This window comes from Netta rufina, assembly GCF_964035555.1.
Source record: "Netta rufina genome assembly, chromosome: 3".
In the NCBI taxonomy this organism is placed as follows: domain Eukaryota; kingdom Metazoa; phylum Chordata; class Aves; order Anseriformes; family Anatidae; genus Netta; species Netta rufina.
The window spans coordinates 96,684,272-96,710,046 of NC_140125.1; the positions used below are offsets into that span (position 1 = coordinate 96,684,272).

The 25,775-nt window shown below is 45.4% G+C and overlaps 1 protein-coding gene across 2 annotated transcripts in view; it reads left to right on the plus strand.

Annotated features, from left to right (window-relative positions):
- The first annotated feature begins 4,842 nt into the window (after window positions 1–4,842).
- ELOVL5 (ELOVL fatty acid elongase 5) overlaps window positions 4,843–25,775 on the plus strand; it is a 35,492-nt gene continuing 14,559 nt past the window's right edge. The window contains exons 1-2 of one of the 2 annotated variants that reach the window (XM_084283481.1): window positions 4,843–4,887; window positions 23,929–23,994. In XM_084283481.1, coding sequence (XP_084139607.1) covers window positions 23,937–23,994 — 58 coding nt within the window. In that variant the 5' untranslated portion in view covers window positions 4,843–4,887; window positions 23,929–23,936. Of the gene's footprint in view, window positions 4,888–7,277; window positions 7,297–23,928; window positions 23,995–25,775 lie in introns of those variants that run through there. The other variant, XM_084283482.1, reaches the window with a different exon arrangement.

Below are 25,775 nucleotides of genomic sequence, written 5' to 3' on the forward strand. Positions count from 1 at the left end.
CAAAAAGGCACCATAAAAGGAATAGTCAGGGAGCAGGCATCCAATTACTAATGCAAAATAATGCCATTTATACTTTGATTCCAGTCCTAATTACCCTGCTATGATTACCATTAGCCCTTGTAACATCACCCTTTGGCAGCTTTCTAGATGAAGTCACAATACACTTTCTCCCTCGAAGAGCTTCTAATCTTAACCACTGATGTGCACAAATCGTGAGGGGAACACCCAGAACAAGGCAGGACAGCAGGGCCAGGCTGCCAGGGCTTTCTGGGGCCAGATCGAAGCCAGAGGGACAGAGTACAGAGAGGTCTGGCCACGGCCCCTGCCTTGGGGCTGAAATGATCCTTACAGCCCGCTCCCTGCATCGACCAGCCACTTATGGGCTAAGCTAAGTGGCTAAGAGACTGGGTTTGCCCCAGAAAGAGGAACAGTTTGAGCATGGTGTTGAAAATTAGATGCTCCTGTCCTTCATTTGTAACACAGATGCTGACCAGCAGGAGCGATCAGTGCGGGACACGTGGGCACCACCCACACGGGCTAGCTGAGTATTTGTGCCCCCTGGTTAAGTGACAATTTTTCCCTCATGCTTTGTCTTCGTGCTTCTTTGGAAACTACCTGCTCCTGCTCACCAGAATCACCTTTTAATTTCCCCCATGTGTCTCCTATTAGCGGCCCCAGCGGCTGCTGGCACCAGCTATCTCGCAGTGCCACAGGGGCCAACCAGCTGGTAGACAGTGGCAAGATTCCCAGGGCTTGTTATTTTCTGAGCTCAGGGCAATCAAAGCTTAGCAGCCAATTAATGACACCGAATGAAAGCGAACATAGCCCAAGCAACAAAGATAAGCTGCATTGACAGGGGTGAAAAGAATCGTTTAGAAAAGAATCGTTTGCCTACAGCACTGCACGCCGGAGGCAGATGTAAGGAGGGGAAGAGGAAATGCAGGAACTCAGCCTGTTAACGTGAAACGCGTGAAATTGGATTAGGAACTGGGGCAAAATCCTGCCTCCAGTCCAGCGTGTGAGAGCTTTACCCTCGATGGCAGATAGCAGAAGTACTCAGAAGTTAATGACAGTTTGTAACAGGATCATCCTCAGAACTGCCAGTGTGTTCACACCAGTTTTGTGCTGAAATATGAAAACCACAGCTTCACCCAGCCACTTGTTAACAGTACCTGCCAAGTACAAAATTATCAAGAAAACCTTGGCCACGAGCCTTTTTTGCAAGGATCAAGCAATTAAAAGAGTTAGACAAAGTCTTACAAACAGCATAAAGCATTTGTGCTTCACACATAAGATGAAAATGCCATGTTTTAAACAGAGAGATACTGAAATTTCAGGCCTGATACTTTAGTCCAGTGTTTGATTTAAAGGGAACAATAATCATATCCCACTTATCTCACTGATAAAGAACATGGGACTGCCACAGTCAGCCTGGACAGAAGCCAAGGCAAACCCAAGCAGAGCTGAGGATTTGTGTTGAGGTGACTGGGTCGCAAACGATGGTTGTGTATCCAAATCAATTTGTTCATTTCTGGAAAAAATGGATTAATTTGTTTCTAATCAAAACAAAGAACTATTCATTACAGTGTGGATGATAAATAGACATAGCCAGGATTTCTAATGGTTTTGTTTGTGTTTTTTTTTTTTTTTTTTTTTTTTTTAAAGAAAAGGTCAAGTTAATTGCCTGTCCCTCCAAATAATGAAATTTAGGCTCGTCTCCCTGCAATGCACACTTCCATCACTTTATCCATGATAATTTCAAACCTCATGCTGAGGGACCTTCTACTCCAAACTCCTTCTCCTGCGCTATAGCCCCCAATGACTCTCAATTCTCCTTTCAGTTGTTCCAGCTCTTGTCCTCCTATCTGGATTCTCAAACACTAGCAGCTATTTAACCAGTTCCCTTTGCTAACCATTGCGTAAGGAGAAGTTGATTTAGTGAGGACAACCGTGTCTCCTGAGGCCTCGTCACCTCTGCTGCTGCTACCCAAGCTAGGCCACTCATGCTCAGCATTCTGCCTCTTCTCTTCTCCCTCTTGAAAAGCAGGATTATGATAGCCATGACAGGCTTGGAAATCCACTAGTTGGAGACCTCTGGATGAATAGTGTTACCAAAACGCAAGGCATAATTTATTTTAAACTTGTCCTGGCAACCTGTGGGTCTAAATCCCTGATAATGTTTGATTGGCCCTGTTGTGAACTCCGGCTTCATCGCTCCCACTCTGATAGCAAGGCCTCTGAAGCCCATCCTGAGCAAACACACTGACAGCATTTCATGGGCACTCGGTGCTGAGGCCAACAGCAACGCTCACTTGTGAAAAACTTGCAGATGCTCCAACAAAACACTTGGAAGACCAAGACTCAGTAGATCTGCAGCCCAGAATGACATTGGCCTGCCCCTACCCCTCATCAAGTGCCAAATGCTCGGTGCCAGAACTATTCAGCAAATTTTTAACTCTTTAAACAAGCATGAACAAACAACCCCTTTGTTTACTCAGAGTTCTCCTGACTGGGTAATTCTGAAACAAGATTTCCTATGGTGTGACCTCGCTCTCATTTTCTGACTGATAAGAACACGAGCACTTTAGAGAGGTCAGGAGAGGAAAAGAGCAGCTCGGGGAGCTGGTGCCGTGATGGTAAAGCCAAAACTTTCTTCTCCTCCAGTCAGTAACTCTCCCTTGTCGAGTGCCCACTGCTCGACTGAAGGAAAGCACCCAGGCTCTGCAGGTGTATAGAGCACGTTATAAGTCCAAGGGACAAGAGCACGCTCTGAATCAGAGGGAACTGAAGCTGGTGTGTGCCCTGCCGCTTGTCACCGCGCAGGCAGAAGCAGGTCACGTCACTGGCATGAGGGAGGCAGCCAGCAGCACGTCCCTCTCCTGCACAGGGAACCGCTCTCCTTCCAGCCACTACCAGCCCTACATTCAGTTCCCTGCGCTCTGCTCCATCCCTTCTCGCATCTGAAGTTGCAGGGGCTGTTAGGTTTTATTTTTGAAGCTACCAGATTGAGTCTTAATTATTTAAGCATCTTCCGGATTTAGAAAGCTGTTTTGGCTGTGAAAGTAACACTCGGTGCAATCATATCTCATCAATAAACCATGGGGAAAAAAAATGGGTATGCCTGTTGAGAAGCAACTTTATTTAAAGCACGTTTCAAAGTCAAGCTCAGATTTATAGATATGAAAAGACCTAACGTTGGTCACGTTTCAACAAGTGCATGACGTTTTAGCTCACTAACGAGAATGTGAGAAACAAGGGGACTTGCACTTCATGACATTAACTTTGCTGCCAGCAAGATAGGAGGGATCACAGGATCTCCCCTCAAACCAGAAGGAATGCTTCTGTAGCATCCCAAATACAGACTTGGGCAAGGGGTCTCTAGAAGGATGTACTTATTTGAGAGTTATGCTAGCTTTCATGTTTTTTTTGTTTGTTTGTTTTTGTTTTTTCCCAAAAGCATTAAGACTTGTGACTGCTCACAACTTACTGAATACTGTTACAAAGTCTCAAATCACACACAAAATAATCATACAGGGGGTTGTTCCTTCAAAAAGCAAGGGAAATGGGAAATTTGGGCTTTTAAATCCAAAATACATTCCTATTAACATCTTACTGTGGTCAAGAAGTAAGCTAGCACTGTGGCGTGGCCTTGACGACCAATATGGAGAAAGATATTTGGAGAAAGATTTTTTTTTTCTTGTTCCAATATTAAAGAAAGGTTTTTATTTGTTTGGGTTTTGTTTGTTTTTCTGATGGCAGTGGGCAAACACGCTGTTACGATGTTGCCTGTGTACAACAAGACCATCACCCTCAGGACCTCTTGGTACTCTGAACTCAAACCAGGTTGCAACACACTGCTTAGGCCAAGTGGCCACCGACATGGGATTATTACAGGATGAAAGGGATATTGCAAGGTATCGGGCTGGCAAGGTTAGCCTCGGTGGCTTTATCTGCCAAAGTTGAGCACCTCCTTGCTCCTGCAGCTGTCTAAAACTGCTAATGGTGTGGTTTGTTGCTGCCCGTTGAGCATGGACACTTGGCTTTGACTACAGCTCGGGCAAATTGCTGCTGTGTCCCTCATGAAGCAGGGCTGCTCTTTGTTCCACAGCATGGGAATAAAAATTGGCAGGGACCTCTGGAGATCTCAGCCCACCCTCTGCCGAACAGGATCCCCTAGAGCAGGTTACACAGGATGGCACCCAGCAGGGGTTTGGGTATCTTCAGAGGAGACCCCACAGCCTCTCCGGACATCCTGTCCCAGCACTGTCACCTCCCAGCAAAGAAGCACCCCTCAACTTCAGACAGAAAACTTTTTTTTTTGGCGACACTTTTATTTAGCAAAGAAACAGAACAAACTCTTATAAAGATGAACTGCTGGCACGAGGGCGTGAGGGCCAGCCCGAGAGGGGCAGGCGTGGGGTACAGGGGCAAGATGGGGGCTGCGGGCTCCATTTTGTCCTCACAGCCCCCGGGGCCGCCCGCCCCGCCGCGGGGCCCATTCGGATGGGTTCGGGTCCGTTCGGGTCCGTCCGGGTCCGCTCGAGTCCGTTCGGGTCCGTTCGGGTCCGTTCGGGTCCGCCCGTCTCGGCCCGGTCCGGTTCGGCGCCAACCGCCGGGGGCGTGTCCGGGAGGTTCCCCAACCTCTCCCGAACCTTCCACCGCCGCCGGATTGGCCCCCCGCCGCCCATGACGTCAGAGCGCGCCCCCCTCTCTCTCCCTCCCTCCCCTCCCTCCCCCCCGCATCCCTCTCCCCACCCGCACCACCGTGACGTCACGGTCAGCCCACGGGCGGCCTGGGGGCGGGGCCTCTCCGCTCAAGCCCCGCCCCCTGCCCCGCCCCCGGCCCCGCAGCGCGCCCAGTGCCGGCCGGTGCTGCCCGCGCCCCAGGTACGGCACCGGGGGGGGGGGGGAGGGCGCGGGTTTTGGGGGGATTTTGGGGGGTTTTGGGGCTCGGGACGGGGATGGGGAGCAGTGGGGGCAGCCGGGGGGGTCCCCCCGTGGGCAGCTTGGGGAGCATGATGCAATCCCGCATCGCCATGGCTACCGCATCTCCCAACTTGGGGCTGCGCCGTGCCCGGGCACGGGAAGTCCTTGGGGGGGGGCATGGAAAAAAAGGGGAAAAATTAAAAAAAATAATAAAAATTTAAAAATTAAAAAAAGACGCGCACGGGAAGTGTGGGGGGGAGTTCCTCTTGTCCCCATAACCCCGCCACGCGTGTCTCTGCCCACGGGCCGGCCCCTGGGAGGGACACACGGACGGACACACGGACATGGACGGACAGACGGATGGACACAAGGACACGGACGGACACACGGCCTCCGAGCCTCCCCATGTGGCTGGAGCGTGGCTCCGAGCATCCTGTGCCATGGGGGAAGGGGGGAAAATCCCGAGTGGGGTGCTGGTGGTGGTGCTGCTGGGGGTGCTGGGGGTGCTCCTGGGGGCTAAGACATGGTGGGGAAGGGAAGGACCCCCCCAAGCAGCGGGTGCTGCTGCATGGAGGATGCTTCCGGACAGGAAGCCTCGGCAAAGGCTCGCTGTGCGTCTGGCAGCACGCCCTGCAGCTGGAGACGGCTCCCCCGGCCACGGCCCCGTGGCAAAGTTTGGGGTTAGGTCGCTGCCAGGGTGTGGGGGACGTGGTGGTGGTGGTGGTGTTGGCTGGGGCTCCTGCTCAGCATGCTGCCGGCTGCTGGCTGGGGATGGTCCTGGGGTGGTTCTGTCTTTTGGGGTATTCGTGTCTGCGTGCACAGAGTGAGGATTTCCCATGCAAACCTTCCGGGGTGGGAGCCCCCTTCCAGCTCTGCAGACCACCAAAATCAGCGATGTCCACAGTGACACCCACCAGCAGGGCTCGTGGCCCCAAAACGATGCCGGAATTGTGGGTTCTGGGCTGGATTTCCTACAAACGGCACCAGCGATGCCTGCTGGAAGCACATGTCCTTCGTAAAAAGCACTGCACTTTGTGTAGTCCAGGGTATTTTACGTAGCAGCTGTTGATGAACTATCTCAATGTGTGTGTACTTGTAGCGTAAAGGCAGCATCCGTAGGGTTTTTCAGCTGATGTGCTCTCTGACCGCCCTTGGGGTATGCTCAGCGCAGTATTTTTAGTAAGTTGTTGTTGCCTTCACGTCGCTCAGCACGAATTCCTCCTGCTGCATTCCTCGCCCTTCGTGCAGTGGGAGCTGAAATCAAATATTTTGGATTCTCTCCTCTTATCTCCTCTTTTCCTGCTGACCTTCCTTTTATGTTGCTTACCAGAGGAATTAGCTCAGAGGTTGTCCTGCCGTCAGCAGGACGACGAAACGTTTAAATGTGTCAGGTGGAAATAACCCCAGACGTGTGGCAGGCTGCTGGGCACTGACTGAAGTTGCTCATTTTGCAGCTTTTGGAGCAGATTTTTGGAGATGTGTTTGAAAATTCTGACTTTTTGGCTGCAGAAACAAACGTTTCAGGTTTCCAGGCTGCTTGTGGTGTTCTCGTTCAGGTGATGACAGGTGGAAAGCCCAGTGCTGAGGCTGAATCAGAGCTGCCTGGGTGGGAGCGTGATCTGTGGAAGTTTTGTTCAGCTGATAACCGGTGAAATGCTTTCACACAACAAGCAGACCTTAAACCCTTTTCCCCTTTACCTTCCTCATTTCTGGGCCACAGGCATTGCGACACGAAACACTTGTGTTGCTGCAGAGCCCAAAAACCCACCCATGTAGTGGCAGTGCTCGAGCAGAGGAGCCCTCGCTAGGTTAAAGCACTCACTTTTGCCTTCCCCAGCCTGGTGGGCTCGATGTAGTGAGCCCCCGATTAATGCCATCCGTGCATCACCTAAGGGAAATATTTTGTGAGAGGACACCTGAAAAGCCCTTAGGAGCAGTCAGGCTCCTGGTGGGTTCCTTATTGCCCACGGTGAGGGTGCTGCCTCACCACCGAGGAGCCCAGGCCACCCAGCTCCAACCCCCTGCCATGGCAGGGACGCCTCCCGCCAGGCCTGGTTGCCCAAAGCCCCATCCAGCCTGGCCTTGAACACTTCCAGGGAAATACTTCTGTGTCTCGCTCGTTTCTTGCTTGATTTTGAGGCCGTGCACGAGCTGACCCTGTGCCTGTTGTGAGGTACCGAAGTTCCTCTTGAGGTTTGCCAGCTCTTTGCGGAGGTGAGGAGGGCGCGTATTGATTCTGGTGCTTTTTGCCGTAGCCTCTCCCCCAAGCAGCCAAACAACTTGCTTGTTTTGTCCTCTTCATCTTTGCCCTCTTTCATTGCAGTGTCTGAAATTGGTCTCACAGTGAGATGCTGAAAGCTGTTTAAACATGTGAGTGCTTTAAGGCCGCTGGCCTAAACTTCGCAGCAACATCCTCCTGTCTTTAAAGTGCAAGCCGATACCCTTCCGGGATGCAACACATGCTTTTAAGCCGTTCAACTTCAGAAAATGATGCTTGCTGCATGCCTTTCGGGCTTCAAAACGCTGCACTAAACTGACAACAAGCCTTGTAATCTGTGGCTGTCTTGTCATCTGCAGTGTACTCTGATTTGCGTTGTGATTCCCAAATGCGCTGCTCCTGCAGACCAAAGGGTTTGGCACGCTAGCGTCAGAAACGCTTTTCCCCTCAAAGATCACATGCGTTCGTCCACGTGCAGGCAAAAGAAGAGAATAATTAAGGAATTACGTCTAGTCTGTTTGCAAACTGCCTGCCAGCTCAGCTGCTTTGCCGAGTGCTGTTCAGGTGCCACGCTCAGTTTTGCTACCAAGGCGCCTCTCAGAGTTGCAATGGGCTGTGTGTGCGGTGACTCTGCTTAAAATAATTTTACTCCCTAAAGCTTACTGCCTTGGTTTCTCTGTTAGTGTGTTGGTGTTTGGGATGCATTATCTGACGGGGTAAATAAGAGCACAAGAACAAACTTGCCCAAAGTATGCGCTCTGTGAGCGCTCCCCCAGCGCGGTCTGTGCGCTGAAATTATTTCATTTCCTTGATCAAATGGTTGACTCACGCGAAGCACAAAGCGTCGAGCATGTGGAAAGCACAATGGCAGTCTAATAAACTCCCTCACCAGGTGTACAGTTTTTAGGGATGCAGGCTGCTAGATGGGGTTGTCCCTTCTCCAGGAAGAAATGAATCACCCTGCATCTGCCGAGCTCACTGGGATTGGGTCTCAGCATCATCCCACTGCATCCGATGTTCTGCCTGCCCCTATTAAAGCATTATTAGCTATATAGGTTATGCCTCAGTACTGATAGCTTCATTAATGACCAATGGCATATTGAGGAGGTAGGAATATGAAAACCTTTCACGAACTCATATTTATACTACAGCTGTCTGGATTTAATTGACCTCTGTGTTAAGGCTCTGTGCTGAGCATTTGTCTGCCAAGTGGGATGTTTTTTGGGCGATGACTAAACACGCCAAGTTGTAGGAATATTTTCGGGAAACAGGACTTGCTTGTGAAAAGCAATAGCAGACATGGAATAAACTTCTCTTCCCTGCAGTTTTAAATTCTGCCGTGCTCTGTGCTTCCTACACAATCGCATCCTTGAGGATCTGCAGTCAGTCGTTTACACAAAGTGACTATTCCCCTTCTGCTATCGCTTCAGAGTGCTCCTCTCTCTCCTTCTCGTGACCTTGAGGAAACTGTTATTCTTCTTGCCAGCTGTATTTGCTGTGGCTGGAGGATAAGGGCTCTCTTCCCATGCAGAGGCTGAGGGCTCTGCTGTGAAGCGAAGGAGATGGGCTTGAGTTCAAATGACACGCAAGTTTTTGAGGAATGCGTGTGCTGATAGATGTTTTCTGTTGGTGTCACAATTCTTAGGGATGTTACTCACGACAGACCCAAACTAGCAGGTACGAAGTTGCAGAATATTGCCCTAAGGCTTATTAGACCAAATACACATTACAGCACCCTGTAAGTTTAACTTAAAAATTCATAAACATGCATGTTTGCATTGCTGCCTGTTTTGCTCATAGGTTTTGTGGTTTGATTTTAATTAATTATTTATTTTTGTTAATACTGTTACAAACCTGCTGTGGAGCATGGAAGATGAAGGCAGTCTCTGCCCCTCTGCCGAAGGGCTCCCTGGCTCGGGCTGGTGACGGGGAGATGCTGACATCCCTTGGGTGCCCTACAGGCACCGGTGTGGGTTTGGCAGGCCTGGAGCAGACCATGGCCTGGTGGAAGAGCCCCTCCACCAACCCTGAGGCTATTCCAGCAAGCACTACCTGCCACCAGACTGCAAAATAAACTCAAACCGTGGTATTTATACTTAGGTAGGGGCAAATCAGGTTTTGAAGCTCTTAGAAATGGGCTAAAATATCTGCTTGTAGGTTTGCAGCTACTTTGTCTACTGTCAGTAGACTTATCCGAGCATAGGGGTGTGGGTCATGTGTTGGTCCTGTGTCCTCAGCTCTGGTTTCAGTCAAGATCTGGGAAACTGAAAATCTTTGTACCTTGATCTTTGTAGGCTTCCCCTTAGGCATGCTATTCCCATGCACGCAATTTAATCAGAAGGCTTCTCTTAACCTTTTCCTGAAGGATTATTTCTTGTTCCCAGCTGGCTTTTAGAAGTGCTGATCATCCCCATCTCCTCGCCAAGCAGTAGGGAGAATCTCTGACTCCAATAACAATAATTAAACCATTAACCAGTTCGCAGGGTGACATTCTGCGACGCCTAACCCTGCCCTTTACAAAAAGAAACTTGAGAAACCCTCCTGCCTGCTACAGTTTAACTCATGAGGCAGTTTTTGTGTGGCTCTTGCAGTCAGCTGAATGCACGTACGTTCAGTTCATTCATGACCTGGTAGTTGTAGGACAACTGTGGGTAGAGAGATGTGGAGCTGGATTTGGCTCTGGAGGCCACAACGTGAGTTATGCTTGCGTTTTTATGTACGTGCTAACAATGCTGTGCTAGTTGCAGGGTAGTCAATGTGTACAGTGAAATTCTGGGCAAGCATCCCCATTGCCTTCTTAAAAGGTAGCGTAAGGGGTATGGGAAACATAACCATAAGGGAGCACTAGCAATATGTGGGGTAGCAGACCCAATACCCGGTGATGGAGGGAGAAGACACCAGGCAAGTCAGTAAGGACTTCTACTCCTGCTGCCTTTGGGAAGCTTTGCCTCTTCTCTTTCCAACCAGGGAGGGAAAAAAGGAAAAAAAAAAATGATACATTTGTCCCAGAAGGGTCATTGCATTTCGGTGTAGATTATTGCCCTGGTAATGCAATAGCTGCTTATATGTAAAAATTTGGCAGGGGCATAAGCCGTTTTTAGAGCTGATGGCAGTGTCGTACCCCTTGTCGTGAGACTTTACACGGCTCTAGCTCTGTCTTCTGGTTTTGCAGCCTTTATTAGGTTCCCGAGTAGTCCCGAAACCTCCAGGGGTCTTTGAGGCAGTACTCAGTGCTTCGCTTCTACCTGGCAGGTTCCCGAAACCTTTAACTTCGTTACCCTTTCTTCTGCCCTTTCAAAGCCATCATCAGCTGCCTTTAAAGCAGGCAAAGGCAAGCTGTGAGCCTGACAATGCCTTGCAGAACAAAAATAACATGCTTTGGTACTTTTTTATCTTTTATATTGATTTCTTGCTCTATCACCGCAGCTAAGTGCTTGCATTAAGATACAGGAAGGGATCGCTAATGTTATTTCCAAAGGTTTTTCTATCATTTTTTTTGAAGTTGACCACCTAACTGACTTGTTTCTTCTGCCTTCAGTGCAGATCTCGTTTAGATAACTTATTCGGGTATAAGCCCTAGTTGAGTAACTGCAAAGCTATGGTGAATTTTCAGTTGTGCAGGCTAAATGCTTCTCAGTTTTACAGAACACACATCAGGCTCAAATGATGCACAAACCTAGGTGTCAGCTGCATGTAGTACAGGTCAGGTCTCTCCGTGTTTGTGTGGACTGGCTTTGCCTGTCAAAATAGATATTCAAGAAGCTGTTGAGGTATAAATCTGAGTCCTCAGGGACATAGTTGGTGAGAACATGGGGATTTCGCCAGGTTTTAGCCACCATTTAGAGTGTGTAAAATGATCATTTTGGAGTGATGGATGTGTATGCTTCAGTGCTGTGCTTCCTTTGAAGGAGACAGCTGTACCTGACCCTCCAGTGCTGGGGACTGTAAGTGGATTGCCAAGCGTGTGCATGCAGCAGATTATCAGTAAAGTTAAGGGGTTTTCTACCCTGCTTCCCCTTTCATTTTTCCTTGCTGTGCCTTTTCTCTCTTCTCTATTTTTCTCTTTATCTCGTTTTCCAGCATTGCCTTGTAAAAGCTGATTCAGCAGGTGCTCGGGGAGGTTGCTGTGCAAAACAAGCGAGCAGGGCTGGGGTCTGTGCTGAGCCGACGGAGGAGTCCTGGGCTCTGATCGGCAGGCGAAAGATGTGGTTCCTCTCTGCCAGGAGCCCAGCCAATCCCCACCTTAAGCTATTCTCATTGTGAACAGGATGTTAAACAATTTTTTTTTCTTTCTCTGTTCTTCCACCACGTAACAGTTGCTGCGTGAGGTTGTGAACTTGAGCATTTAGCTTCCTTCATCAGGAATAGCAGGTCTGCCTAAACGAAAAGTCCCTTTTTTGTCGTTTATTTTAGAGATGGCACACCTGTTTGGAGGACTCGTGTTTCATGGTGATAAAAGCATCGTGGAACAACAGCCTCCAGCCACCAGCATCATCTTTTAATGTTTACAAATTTGGTTTGTGGAAGAGGTTATTTTGGACAAAAGCATGTTTTGCTTTTAATATACATGAAAAATAGAGTCATGGTGGTGGCGAGAGACTGGTGGGGAACTTTCATAGAGCTGCCAACTTTATCAATAAGCAATTTTGTTGTCTGCAACATGCAGTATCCTACACGGTCTCTACGAAACATATACAAAATAGGTGCACCGCAGAATGCAAAGGTTTGGCGTTGCTTCCTGAGCAACTTTTAATATATTACTATTCATGCCATAGGTGTGCACAAAGTTCTGCTGTGGAGGCTAAAGAGCTTATCTTTTTCCTAGGGTTTGATGAGTTGCCTTACAAGAGCGGCTAATGAAGCACAACTTAATTCTTCCCCATCTTCCACTCTTGGCAAAATATTAGTGCTTATAAAATGTAGCGTAGGTTAGGTTTTCACTTTGCTGTTAGCAGAAAGGAGGAAGCTTCATTTTCCCTTATAAATCACTTCCTAATTATCTAGCAATGTGTTTTTCTATATAATGAATTTAATTACAAGCTCTGGGCATCGAGTTAAACTGTTTGGAATTATCAGAAATGAAAGTCATTGAAATTCAGTCTTGGGCTGCTGTACTCAAGGCTTGTCTCAAATCACTACTAAGGACTTAGATTATTCTTTTTTACAGTACGATGCGATTTAATGCTGAGAGGTAGGATACTGATGGGTATCCCGTCTGTCTTCTAAGGTCTTTATCTGCAGACTGACTGTTGTTGTGTAGTAGTTTTCAGTCATATTCACCTGAAGCCCTGTGTTTAGCTTTTTTATAATTTTCCGTGTATTTCTTTTCACTGTCTCTGGTTCTGTTGGAGTATTTTTGCAGATAAAATGAAGCATTTAAGTTGCCTTGTCATAGGATCACAGAATGGTTTGGGTTGGAAGGGACCTTTAATTTCATCTGGTTCCAACTCCCCTGCCCTGGGCAGGGACACCTCCCAGCAGACCAGGTTGCCCAAAGCCCCATCCAGCCTGGCCTTGAGCACCTCCAGGGATGGGGCATCCACAGCTTCACTGGGCAGCCTGTGCCAGGGCCTCACCACCCTCTGAAGGAAGAGTTTCCTCCTTATATCTAATCCAAATCTCCCCTCTTTTAGTTTAAAGCCATTCCTCCTCGTCCTATCACTGCACTCCCTGACAAGGAGTCCCTCCCCAGCTTTCCTGTAGGCCCCCTTTAGGTACTGGCAGGCCGCTGTAAGGCCTCCCCAGAGCCTTCTCTTCCATATGCTGAGCAACCCCAGCACCCTCAGCCTTGCCTTCGTAGGAGAGGTGCTCCAGCCCCTTGATCATCTTCATGGCCCTCCTCTGGACTCATTCTAATACATCCATGTCCTTCTTGTGCTGGGGGCCCCAGAGCTGAACACTGGGGTCTCAGGAGAGCAGAGCAGAGGGGGACAATCACCTCCCTCACCCTGCTTCCACACTTCTTTTATACAGCCCAGGATACGGTTGGCTTTCTGGGCTGCAAGCACACATTGCTGGCTCATGTCGAGCTTCTTGTCAGCCAACACCCGCTAAAGAAGTCTATCTTTAGTCCCCAGCTGTGCTTTCTCTTGATAGTTCACTTTGTCCTCCTTCACCTTAAGCCCTGCACTCTCACAGCTGGCTTGGACTGAGTCCATCCCTGGGCCTGCATTTATCAAGACAGAAAAGATAGCGATGCTTCTTAAATTCCACTTCATTTTGTATTTTGAACATCTTAGCTCTTTTTTGTTTCTGCTCTTTACAGCACAATAATCTGTGAGTTCATGCTATAATAATTATATTTAAGACATCTCTACAAGCTAGCTCTGCATGACATTAACATACTTTGTATGACCTTCTGTTATTTAAGTTTTGTGGTTTTTTGCCTGCAGTTCTTGCACTTTCCCCCAGATCCTTTCTCACATGTGAAATGCAGTGTGTATGATGCATTTCATTTTGGCCTTATTTGAATAGCGTTCTATAATTTTGCTTTAAAAATAGGGGCACCTTTTTCTTTATAGGGAAGAAAACGATTGTGCTGGAATTTCCTGCTGGATTCTGCAGGTGCCTGCATTTTTTGTATTGTGGACTTGTAGAGAATGGCTTGGCAGCTGTCGGATGTTGCAGGCAGTGTTTTTCCTTTGAGTAACCTTTTTAAAGTTCTTAGAAAGAATCGGCGATAAGATCACAGCAAGCTTTACCACGACTGCCTTTCCCCTTGGTTGGTCTTTCTCACCCAAAAGCAAACAAGAAGACACGAGGGACTGCATCCTGGAGCAGGGTCTTCTGATGAAGCAGTACTTATGAAAGTGCTGCCAGCATCAAAGGAAATCTGCAGGTAGAATTGCTTCCTTTCCCAGTTAATCCAGGATTCAGTGATCCTTCCAGCAGCCCTTGGTAGGCTGTTGACTTGGTGCCCCGTATCAAATGCTGGTTCTTGGCAGCGGAGCACAAAGCCAGTGTAGGGTCACTCACAGGTACATCCTAAAGCTCTTCAGGCCCCCCCTGGCTCTCAGCTTCTGTAACAGAAATGCTGCCAGCTGGCTGCCCGCTGGGCTTATTAGCAAATCTGTAAATGAAGTGCTGCCAGGTGCCCGTGTTGTACAGGAAGTGAAAGGAGGGGGTGATGAGAATGAGGCATCTGTAAGAAATCTCCTGCCTCCTCTTCCTCTGCCCCTTTAGTAGGACATGTCTTCGCTTCTGACACTGCTTGTCATCACTGGGCAGGAGAAAAATCCATCTTGCCTTCCACCGATGAGTTTTAACTCCTTTGTCCCATGGAAAAGAGAGTAAGATCTGAATGCTTCAAAGGCAGTTGCTTTTCTGAGTGATGAGCACTGTATTTTTTCACTGTTTTGAAGGCAGGGGGGTTGACAGGACTTAGGTCTGTGTCTCATGAGTCAATCGTTTCATCAAGGAAATTTAAAAATTCTTCAATGCAGAGACTGTGCCAAGAAAGCATTTGCAGAATTTGTTAGCTGCAGGGTTTTGTTCTGAGCGGCACGCTGCCATGGCCTAACGGTGGTACCCTAAATATTTTTCCTTCTTCTCTTCTCCATGTTACTTTTCCCACCGTTCTGAGAACTTCTTTGGCACCTTCTTCTGTTTCAAGCCAGCAGTCATTCGTGCTTGCCTGACTCTTTTTGATAGCACAGCTGTGTGTAGCGAATGGTGCTGCTGGGCAGGATACTTGGCATCTTAAAATGAAGGCACCAACTATCCGTGCAGCTGCAACCCTGATGATTAACTCATGTCTTCCAGGCGTACAGCAGGAGAATGCAAAAGTTTCAAGAGTGACTTCTTGTAGTGTGGCTGGCTGTGTGAAGAAACGGCAGCAAGATAAGCTGTGGGCTGGGTTTACAGGGACAATGTGAATCTTTTCTTTCTTTAGGTAAAAGTGTAGAAACTCACTCTTTTTGAGGACCTTAGCTAATGCAGTGTATTGCATGTGTTTTTCTGCATCTTATATTCCACTGGGGAATTTACCATCTCCCCTGGCAATCCATGCTCAGTGGAAATCAGAGAAGCACTCAAATAAATAACGTGCAGCAACTTGCCTAATGTTGACTTGGTTGTGTAGGTGTTTTTTCCATGGGATTTAGTTTCCCGAGCACAAGTGGTCCTCCAACAGGTATTGTTTACCCATCTGAACGTGGGTTGTAGGTACACAGCTCAGCAGGGCATCTGGTTTTGGTTTTGTGTGCTCTGTTATCCCAGTACTCATCAGTATGGCATAATGTAGTGCTGCCTTTGTGACCATCACCCTCACTTTCACAATCTGCCTCTAATTTCTCAGCTTTTTATTGGGTTACTGCATCTAGTCACCGTGTGGACACCAGATAACCTCTTTATAGCTAGCCCTGTTTACTGGATAACTGTGCATGGTGCTCTCTTGCCTAGAATGGTGTTTCAGGTCTTTATGGGGCAGTTTACAAGCTTTTGTACATCAAGCTAGTAAATGCAAAGAAAATAATTAAGAGTTAGAGGTGTCCTCTACTTTTTGTTTCGCTCTTGAGATGTCCACCAGGCTCAGAAAGGGTCAGTGACACTGCTGTGGGGTGCTGGAGGAAATGAAGGTTCAAGTGGCTCCACTTGCAACTCTTTTTATTGCTATTTTAATGCTTTTTATGTTTATATGTGCAATTACATGATGGGGGTATTTAAAAAAAAAAAAAGGCTCACTCTGCTGAAGCAGTGCAGTACCCTTGAACTCTGCTGCTGGTGCTGGGTGCTCATCGTGGTCATGCAAGACTGGGCTTCTCTGTCCTTTGGACTTTGTTGGCTCTGCTGCTAGAAAATGATGTGTGTGGCGGGGCTGCGGTGTTTTCATCAAGAAGGCTCATTACAAACGGCTTCAGGGACCAGGCCTTTATCTTCTGTGGGTGTAAAATGTTGGCTCGAGTGATAAGCACAGTCTGAAATTAGAGAAGTTACTTTATTAACAGAGGAATTTCGCAGTCCTTGCTGCAGGTGGCACTTGAATGAGAGGAAGGAGACCTGAAATGAAAGCTGTGGTCTTTGTGGCCCTTTGGACTTAGCTCGTGGCTCCTCCTTTCTGGCAGCTCTCTTTAGCTTCCCAGACTCCTTATTGCTGGCTTGCAACAAATAAGCTACAGCTAGCAATATTTTTGCAATTGTGATACCAGCAAAGCTTTTGAAAAAGAGAAAAATTCCCATTAAACAGTAGCTGTTTAAGTACTTTCATACTGCTGGGTGAGGTGGGGTTTGGAGCAAAGCTGTGTAGGAAATGCTGTGTGTCAGCCTCACTTCCAAAACAATCAGCCTGCTGCTCTTCCGCTCTGTGTGTGTGTGTGTGCATATTTCCATCCAATGCAGTTTGCTACAATTTTATCCTCTCTTCTGCCTGATTTCTTTCCCACTTTAAAAAAAAAAAAAAAAAAAAAAGAAAATCAGTTCTGAACAGCCCAGAGGGAATTGCTGGTGTCCTTGCACATTTTGTAGTTCTGTGCTATTCCAAACAGAGCAGTTGAATAAACCTGAGTGCTTTGCCTTTTTTTTTTTTTTTTTTTTTCTCCTCCTCCTTTGATTTCTGTAAATACTTTTGCAATGTGCACTTTACGACTCCAACACCACAGCACTATAAGCTGGCAGCCGTGATGGGCAGCTCTGTGGTTGCTGGATAATAGGCGCAGCAGCCGGGCAAAGGATACCACGTCGAACGCTCGATTCCTGGAAAATGCATGCTGCTGCAAAAAGCATTTTGTCGTACCGCTGATGGGTACTAGCTTTTCTGCTGCTAATGGGGACTCTGCAGTGCAGGGAGACTATCATTTCTAGCTGGATGTATCCTTCTGGGATCGAGAGGTGATGGTGTACCCCTTTTCCACCTACTCTCAGCACTTGCATGCTTTTATTTGAGTGTTTCCAGTTTGTTTTTCCCACTTGGCCATCGTCCTCAGTGCTCTCCCTTAGGCTAAAATTGTCCCACAGCACAGCACAAACTGTTGACCGCAAAGGGATGAAATGCATGTGAACGTCCTAATCTTAGGATGTTCAGATCCTAATTTGAGCTTGTTTAGATCTGCTGAAAATGTGAATTGAACTGCAAGGATCTGTGATTTGTCTTTATCGTCTATGTGATGATTAGATTCTGGTTTAATGAGGTATGGGGCATCAAGCACAATTAATTATTCTGTTTCGCAGAATTCTGAATTCTTTCTCGTATTTGTTTCTGTTCTGAAAAATGCTTCAGTTACCACAGTTGTGCTTCAGTATGAAGGCAGTCACGGCTGAAGGATTTGGCAAGGAGTGGGAGGGATGACAGGAAAAGGTAGTGGCATGAAATCACACCCTAATTAACTGGGCAAAGCTTTCCCCTACTCCCTTTGTTTTCAAAGTTTCTGAAATACCATTGAGGTTAAACTGCTTGAGACTGGCTTCTACCCTTTGTCCTGCCTTTTTTTTTTTCTCCTCACACTTCCCTGAGTTTTGTACACATCATTTATTCCTAAGCTTCCTTACGCTTGTGCTGATGGTGAGCATGAAAGCTCAGCACTGTTGAGTTCTGGTGAGTCAGCAGCAGCCGAGATGATTTGCCACTGCTGCAAGGTGGGCTGAAAATCTGCATTGCTTTGCTAGGGATACAGTTGCAAAATGAAGTTTAAAATTAGTTTATTTCATTTCACAAAAAAAAAAAAATGCATAAACTGCAAAATCTCCAGCACTCGTACTTCATATGGTTTCAGATAAAACAAATGGACTTGCACTTTCAGATCAATATGGACTGTGGTTTCCTGTAAAATTCCTTTCACTGCTGACATCAAGCATGCTCGAGTCCTAAAAGGCAGAAAAGGGAATCTGGGGCTGGTGGCAAGCTGGAAGACAAAATGTGTGTGAAAGTGAAAGATTTGGGAACGTTGAAGCCATCTGGATGGCTTTGGTGAAGGAGACAGTAATAGCTAACAACTTTAGTTACTGGTGCTGCCTTCCCAGTGTCAAGCAGCCGAGCATTTGCAAACAGTGGTGTGATGGTCGTGTTTTGGGGTGAGGGGCTGGTTGGATTTTCTGAGGAGGGAAAAGAGGAGTCACCTTCACAGTGGTAAGGATTGGGAAACATCAGTTTAACTAGAAAACATCATTCACCATTTTCAAAATCAAATATCTAAAATTAGGCTTCTAAGTCCTAATTTAAGGACTGAGAAAGTGGCTGATTTCCAGGAATGCCGAGCAGCCAGGCCTGACTCTGTGTTGCGCTCAAAAGTCAGGACAATTATTTAGTTGCCTATTTGGGGATTTTTTTGGAACTCGACTTCAGGCACTTACATTTGATAAATGGGATCTGTTATTTTGGGGAATTCTGGAGCAGCAGAATGAAAGCCTCTTGCTTAAAGGGAGCAGGCCCCTAACGTGTTGAGCGTTCAGCCCAAGATGTTTTGTTGCTGTGGCTGGGTTTGTTTAAAAAAAAAGGTGGTGTGGGGCAGGGGGTGAAAACCTTCAGGCTTCCGTGACTGGTCTTTGGACCTGGAAACTGAAGTTACTCCAAGGAAAAAATCAACATGAAGATGGACCAAGAATTCTTAGATCAGCTTTTGGCATAAACCCACCAGAATGTGTTTTCTGTTGAAAGCGTAGGAGAGAATTTCCTTTGAAGGGAAGAAGCTGGTAAAATACTGCAGTTTTTAGTAGCTCTTCAGTCGGGGAGTCGTGATGTGCGTAAAAGAGCAGGTTCTCAGTATCTGTAGGCTGTACAAAAAAACATTGATAAACAAATAAAAATCAACAAGAAAAACACAGCTGAGCTTAGCCTTTGGCCTGTATTTTCAGCTGCCAAGGGTCACTCGTGGCCAGACCGAGCAGCTCAGTATCATTCAAATTTTCCACCTGCACTGTATTGAGGATATGCGTGGACACACTAAAAGGAGACTGAGCATGCAAAACATTCTGTAGATGTCCAAAAACCCTACTTAGATTAAGTCCAGAGGATTTAAAAAGAAAAAAAGTATTTTTAAGACAGAGCTCAATGTGGTTGGAGCAAGACGAAACTTTGGCCTTTGTTGTGTTTGCGTTGGAGAATTGGAAGTTCCGTAATTAAAAGGACATGGGAATAGTTTTATGAAAATCAGAGTTGCCTAAAGATGCCTAATAGCTTTAAAAATATGGAGAAGGTCAAAGATGTGATCTCTCAATGGGTTTGTTGCTTCTTGGGAACAGTGCTTGGTTATACTTGAAGGCAAAGGCCAAGTTAAAGTCATATCTGCTCTGCATTTCATGTTCATATCGACAGTCCTCCTAGGAACGGCTTTGTACTCCACCTCCTGTTCCAATTTAAAAACATAGGATTATTTTTCTCATGAGCTGTGCCATCTGAGGAACTTGAATGTGTCCATGCTCCACACCACCTAGTCAGCATGAATTTTCCCTCATTGATACGATGAAGCATCAAACCTTGGGAGGTCAGGGACAAAACAAACAGCTCCTGGAAAAGTAACCACAGTATTTTTAGTATCTTCTGTCCAAACCTTTCTTCTCCCAGAAGCTGTGCTTTGACATGCTCAACCCCGGCCTGTTGGTGCTGACTGCAGCTTGCCTCAGCCATGGCAGGTGGGGCCATGCAGCCAGCTGCAGCAGCCAAGGCCACAGCCTCTTGTCAGCCAGCTTTAGACTTCATCTCGTTTTGAGAAATCAGTGGTTGTCTGGGCTTTTGGTAGCTTTATGAAGTGTTCTTGTAATGTATCATTTGCAACAGGTACTTTACAGCCTATCAGTACCGTATCTCTGCCTACAGCATGCAAGTCATAGAAGAAGTTGTATATATACCAAGGAAACTGAGACTTGGTACTTTAAAATATCGACCTGAAATAATGACACATCTCTTCCTAGTGTGAACAGATTAGCAGGGTACACGTTTTTTCTCTGGGTGTGGAAAGGTGTTTATTATTTTGACAGGGAGGGACTTTTTTCCTTCATCTTACAACCACGCAGCTGCTTTCTCCAGGCTGACAAGGCCTTCACCCTTCCTTCTCTCCTAGCTTGTTTGTTAGCAGCTCCCTTTTTGGATTTCTGCTGGATTTTTGTGGCAAAACACAAAGTGACATCTCACAGCCTTCACATGTGCTGGTTGGTGGCTTCCATCCAATGCTTTTAACCTCAATTTAGGTTCCAAGTGATGAGGAGAAATAGCCTGAAATTGCGCCAGGGAAGGCTTAGGTTGGATATTAGGAGAAATTTCTTTACTGAAAGGGTTGTGTGGCATTGGAACAGGCTGCCCAGGGAAGTGGTTGACTCACCATCCCTGGAGGTCTTCAAGAAACGTGTAGAGGTAGAGCTTAGTGACATGGTTTAGTGGTGGTCTTGTCAGTACTAGGTTAAGGGTTGGACCTTTAAGATGATCTTAGAGATCTTTTCCAACCTGAATAATTCTGTGAGTCTGTTTACACAGTCCCCTGAACTTTTGGTAGGTTGGGTGGTCACCTGTGAGTGGGTAGATGTCTGAGCCCTGAATTCTGACCAGTCCTCTGGTAATTTTACTTCTGCCACTTAGTATATTTTAATACTTCTGAAGATTTTCATAGTAACCTGAAATTTCCTGTAGTTCTACCCTGGAGGTTTTGACTGAAGAAAAATATTCACACATTTGGCTCAACTTAGGCACAGTGTTGGTGAGCAGAGATCCTGAGGGTGTTTGTGTTCTAAATCTGAGCAGCAATGGATCTGGGCACATCACAGACTTCTTTTTCCTAGTAGCCTTAATGGATTTTTTTGATGAATTTTGAACAGCTCACTTACAGTCATAAAAAATGATAGGGCAAGAGAAAAGAGGAGCTGGTTTCATGCTACTGAACACAACTGATAAATCAGGTAATTAGGATGGAACCTTTCTTATCTTCGTTTAGGATGACCTTGATGGGGCTTATTTAGGTGCACTACCACGGTCTTGGTGTGCCAGGAGAGCATTAAAAGTGCAGTGCATTCAGAGTGTAATGGAGAGGCTGGTAGCAGAGAGGATGGTTCATTTCCTGGCCACTGTAGATTAGGAAAAATAATGTATGTAAGTGTACCTGTTTTAAAAAGCAATGTAACATAATTGGGTGATTTTTTTTTTCCCTTTTCTCACTTCAGGTACCAAATTGTATGCCTTGCTGTGGGATGATTTCTGGATAAAGGAGCACTGCTAGTTATCATTGGTGTATGTGACAAGCTGCAGGATTTGTTTATTTTCAGTGTTAGGAAATGTGCTGGTTACAGTGTCTCAAATAGCAACTGGTTCAATTTTTCTGGAAGTTGATGTTCCTCTGAATTGGGAAACTATTCCAGTTTCAAAAAAGAGCCCTTGTAGTTGCTGCAGTTGAAGCAGTGTTTAATGTTGTGCAGTTATTGGCAGGAGACTTGATGCATTTTCGCATGACCCCCTCTGGAACAAAAGCAGATTGTTTCGCTCTGTTTGTGTATTATACAAATGAGTTCCTTTTGAGATAAATTCTTTTTCTGCAAAATCTTGGAAATTGACACCAGGAGTAGTTCTTCCTTCGCTGCTCCTTTTACAGTCTGCTGTATGCTAACAGTGCAACGAAAAGCTACTTGGGGTAGCAGCTCCCTGAGGTGAAACCCCTGCAGAAAGCCTCCTGGTGGGGATTGAATGTTTCTTCCAGTTTTATGAAAAGGGCTGGCCATGGAGTTTCGTTTCTTGCCTTCTTTGCTATAGCAAGGTGTGCTTTCTTTGTGCTTTTGCAGTTGTTTCATTTTCATATCTGAATTTTTATAGGGTCCAACAAACAAGAATAAACAGCACGTCAGTAATGAACTGAGCTGAGTTTGTATAACAAGTTGTTGTTTTCAATCACATTCTACTATCTGAAGTCTTTGTCTTCAATGAGAGAAACTGAGGTTAGAAGCAGGTTATGTTTTATTGGATGAATATGTAACTAAATTGTTGCTGGATCAAAGGAACAACTGACAAATTGAGTAAGTGAGGGTTTCAAACAGTAAAATAATTTATCAGCTGAGAAGTACTTTTCCTGGAGTTATTTAATAGCTAAACAATTAAAAAAAAAAAAAAAAAACCACTAAAGAGAAAAAGAAAGAAGCATGCTCTGGATACTTTTATTTCTTTTCCTTGGAATTTAGGTACTTATTTCTAGAAGTCTTCCTGATATTCGTGTTTGTGCTAGCATAGAATAGCTTTCTTAAACGCCACTATTCCTAGGATACCAGCATGCAGGGGGCATTCGTAATTCTTGTCATAATTGGTGCTGTAAGGCAATCCAAAAAATGTACATTCTTGTGAAGTGTGTACTTATTTGGACTGGGCTTCTTCGGGATTCTTAGTTGGAAAATACAGCTGCTATGAACCAGGATTACAAGAGTCTTTTAAGGCTTCTGATGATTTTAATTGACCTCTTTATTATTATTATTTTTTTTTCTGGTGACAAAATTTCAGGGAAGTTTCTTTGTGCTTGTGTAGTCCAAACCAGTAAAAAATAGTTTGTGCACACAGATTAGAAAATCCTCTTCTGTGCGTGTCCCTGAGACTGCAGTGGGGCAAGATGGGCTTGGGTTGCAGCCAGAAATCCTGTAGGAGCACCGGAGCTTCGAGGTTGCAATGGGGTAGGAGGGACATGAGGTTTATGTAGAACAACAAGTGATGTAAATGCATCTTTTACCACCACCACCCCCCCAAAAAAAAAGAACTTATTTGTTGTTGGCAGTGAGACATAGACTTGCATAATCATTTCAGTTTTTACTGTGGGTATGTTGACAGCTTATGTGTCGCTTACGTTATTTCCATGTAACTGAAAATTGCTGTTAATATGAGTACTTAAGGGAAGAGAAACACTAAGAAGTGAAAATTATCCTGCTGAACACGGGCAAAATTCTTTTAGTGAAAGCTCAGTGCATCTGTTAGAAGAAATTGGAAGGAATTCTAGACAGAAAAGAGGAAATTGGAAGGAGTTTTTTTTAAATCAAAAGTAAATTTTCTTCCCATTCTCACAAGAACAATTTCAGAACAATTTCATGCATTTCTTTCCTGCTTTAACCGTAGGGAAGCACAGCAAACCCGTGTACTGCAGCGTGCCAGGTTCTCCCAATAAATATTGGCCATGTAAGGAGATGACAGATGACACAATCACTTTTCTGTACTGATATTTGATGAGTTTTATTTCACAATGTTTTGCCAGTAAGGAAGTTGTGGAACTGGGGATGTTCATGCTGTGAATTGCAATATTTTCCTCCCTCGCCTCTGCAACCCTCTATGTCATTCATTCCAGAGTTGTTCATCTGTTAGTTTTATGGGCTGTTAATCATAGCTGTAATCAGTCACCTATTCATAAAAGTGATAGCAGAGCCAGTTTTTACATTTTTTCTTTCCCTTCTTTCTCCCCAGCTAGTGTTGCCAGCTATTTGAGGTTCTTTGTTAAAATAGCTTCATAGTATTTATTTGGGAATTTCAATGTTGCTGCTTTTCTTAAGGTCCAAGCCTCATGCTCCTCTTCGCAGAGGGACCTTGCGAGATGTCATCCTGTATTTGCACTCTTAAATACAGAACTAGAGGGAACTTCAGGTTAATCTGAACTTACAGTTTTAAACCATTTTTATTCTATATCCATAATTAAATAATTCAGTAGAAAACACGGCTTTTTAGACCAGTGGTTCTCTGACACTAGAGTAAGCTTTCCACACTTGATAAATGCTAGTAATGGCCAGTACCTGTCTGCAATTTTTGTGTAAGTATTTTCTCTGTTGACCTTTACAGTTGATTCTCAGATGATTGAAGTGTTTCCATGAGCTGAAGAACTAACTTTCTCTTCATCTTTCCATTTCAACAGATTATAGAATGGAACGTCTAGATAAAACAATCAATAGCTACCTTGACGTTTGGCTTGGACCCAGAGGTAAGCTTTTTCAAAACATAAAACAGTAGGACTGATATGAAAGTGTAGACACCAGAGTATAAGAAAACACATTTCTAGCATCCTGATTTCAAAAGGTGACCACTTTTCTTAGTATCGGCAGAACATCAAAATGTGTGATCCTATAATAAATGAAAAATTTCTACTCAGTGCTTGCAATTTTCTGACCTGAAGAGCAGCTACTTGTTCAGCAATGCTGTTCTTTTTACTACCAGTTAAGTGCCAGTGTTGTTAGCCTCGGTAACCTACTTATCTTACTCAGGTCTTTGCACTTTTTTTCTTAGAAGTTAATAATAGATTGTACTGGGGAAGAGAAAAAAAAAATTGTTTGAATTTGCATTGTGAAATAAAACTACTCTTGCCCTTTAATTTAATTAAAGCTGCTCACCAAGTTTTCACTGACAAAAAATCTGTAATTTTTAGAAAGCTATGCTTTTTTGAAAACCTCTTGAAACAAGTTGTGGGTTTGTTGGTTTTCTCACTTGGAAGAGGTTCACAGGTGGAGAGCAGAAATCCTGGTCAGTGTGAAGAAGGGAGAGGCAGTGGGACCAGAGCAGGCGATGCCCTTGTGGTGGGGGCTTTCTTCCAGGATTCAGATGATCCTGTAGGCAGTGTGCATAGCTGACCCCTGTGATGTTGCTCAGTGGCTTGTGCTTTCTTCTTCTGGCATCTTTCCTACTGCTTCTTACCCTCTTTCTCTGTCCAAGTGAAACTCCTGCAGTGATGCTGCCCCTTCCTTGGTGGCCGAAGTCCACCAGGGAATTCCTGTTCTGCTGTGGAGCAAGCCTCCAATTCTTCAAAGTGTGTTTTCTGTTTGCTTTGAGTTGCTTTGTGCCCTCTTTGTGCTCATCTTCATGCTGAACTTGTTCAAATGATGTGATAAAACTTCCAGTCTGTGCCCGCATGTGGTCTGTATTTGCCATGTCTTGAAAATGAAGGCAGCAAATGCAAACAATTCTCAGGCTTTCTTAACTATTTCCCAACCTACATTTTAAGGCCTCATTTCGTACAGTCAAGATCCACATTTGACGCCTTTGAAAGGAAGACATTGTTGGCTTATGTAAGCTTCTGGTTTATGGTAAGCACGGTTTCTGTCCTTTGGGCAAGAATCAGGTGAAGGGAGTGAAATGCCATGCTGTTACTGGGCTTGGACCATGCACTTGTAGGTCAGCAGTGACTGTGTAGAAAAGTGTCATGTGCTTACCTCTGAATTGCTCTTGTTCTGAGCAGTTTATGTGCTTTTTCTGAAGAATCAACATTTTGCCAGCTGAGCTGGTTGGTCAAACTAGACTGACCGTTCTGTGTTTCATTGCACAGGACTCCAAAACTTAAATATCCTGAGTAGCACATATAGATACCTATCAGGGTTAACATTGGTACAATGTAGACTAATAAAAAATGATCAGGAGCATCCACTGATACCTGTAAAGGTGTGCACTTCACTCCTAGCTTTGCTTGTTCTGAGGAAATAAGAAGGGTACTATTTGGAAAGGTTAAGTAGAGAATAAGGGGAAAAATGTCACTGAAGCCTTTCTTTATCATTTAAATTCATCTTTGGTATTCAGGATGAATGACGTTTTGGAACAGTAGTGAGTATTTCACTCATAATAATTAGGTAATAATTTAGGACTATCTTTGTTTCAGGAAGAGGATTATTTCTGTTTTCTTTAACAACTGTAAAACTAAAATCTTCTTGTCTGTGTAAGTTTTTCATAATTAGCAACATGGTCCTTAATAGAAAGGACTTCCTGTTCTTCCTTCAT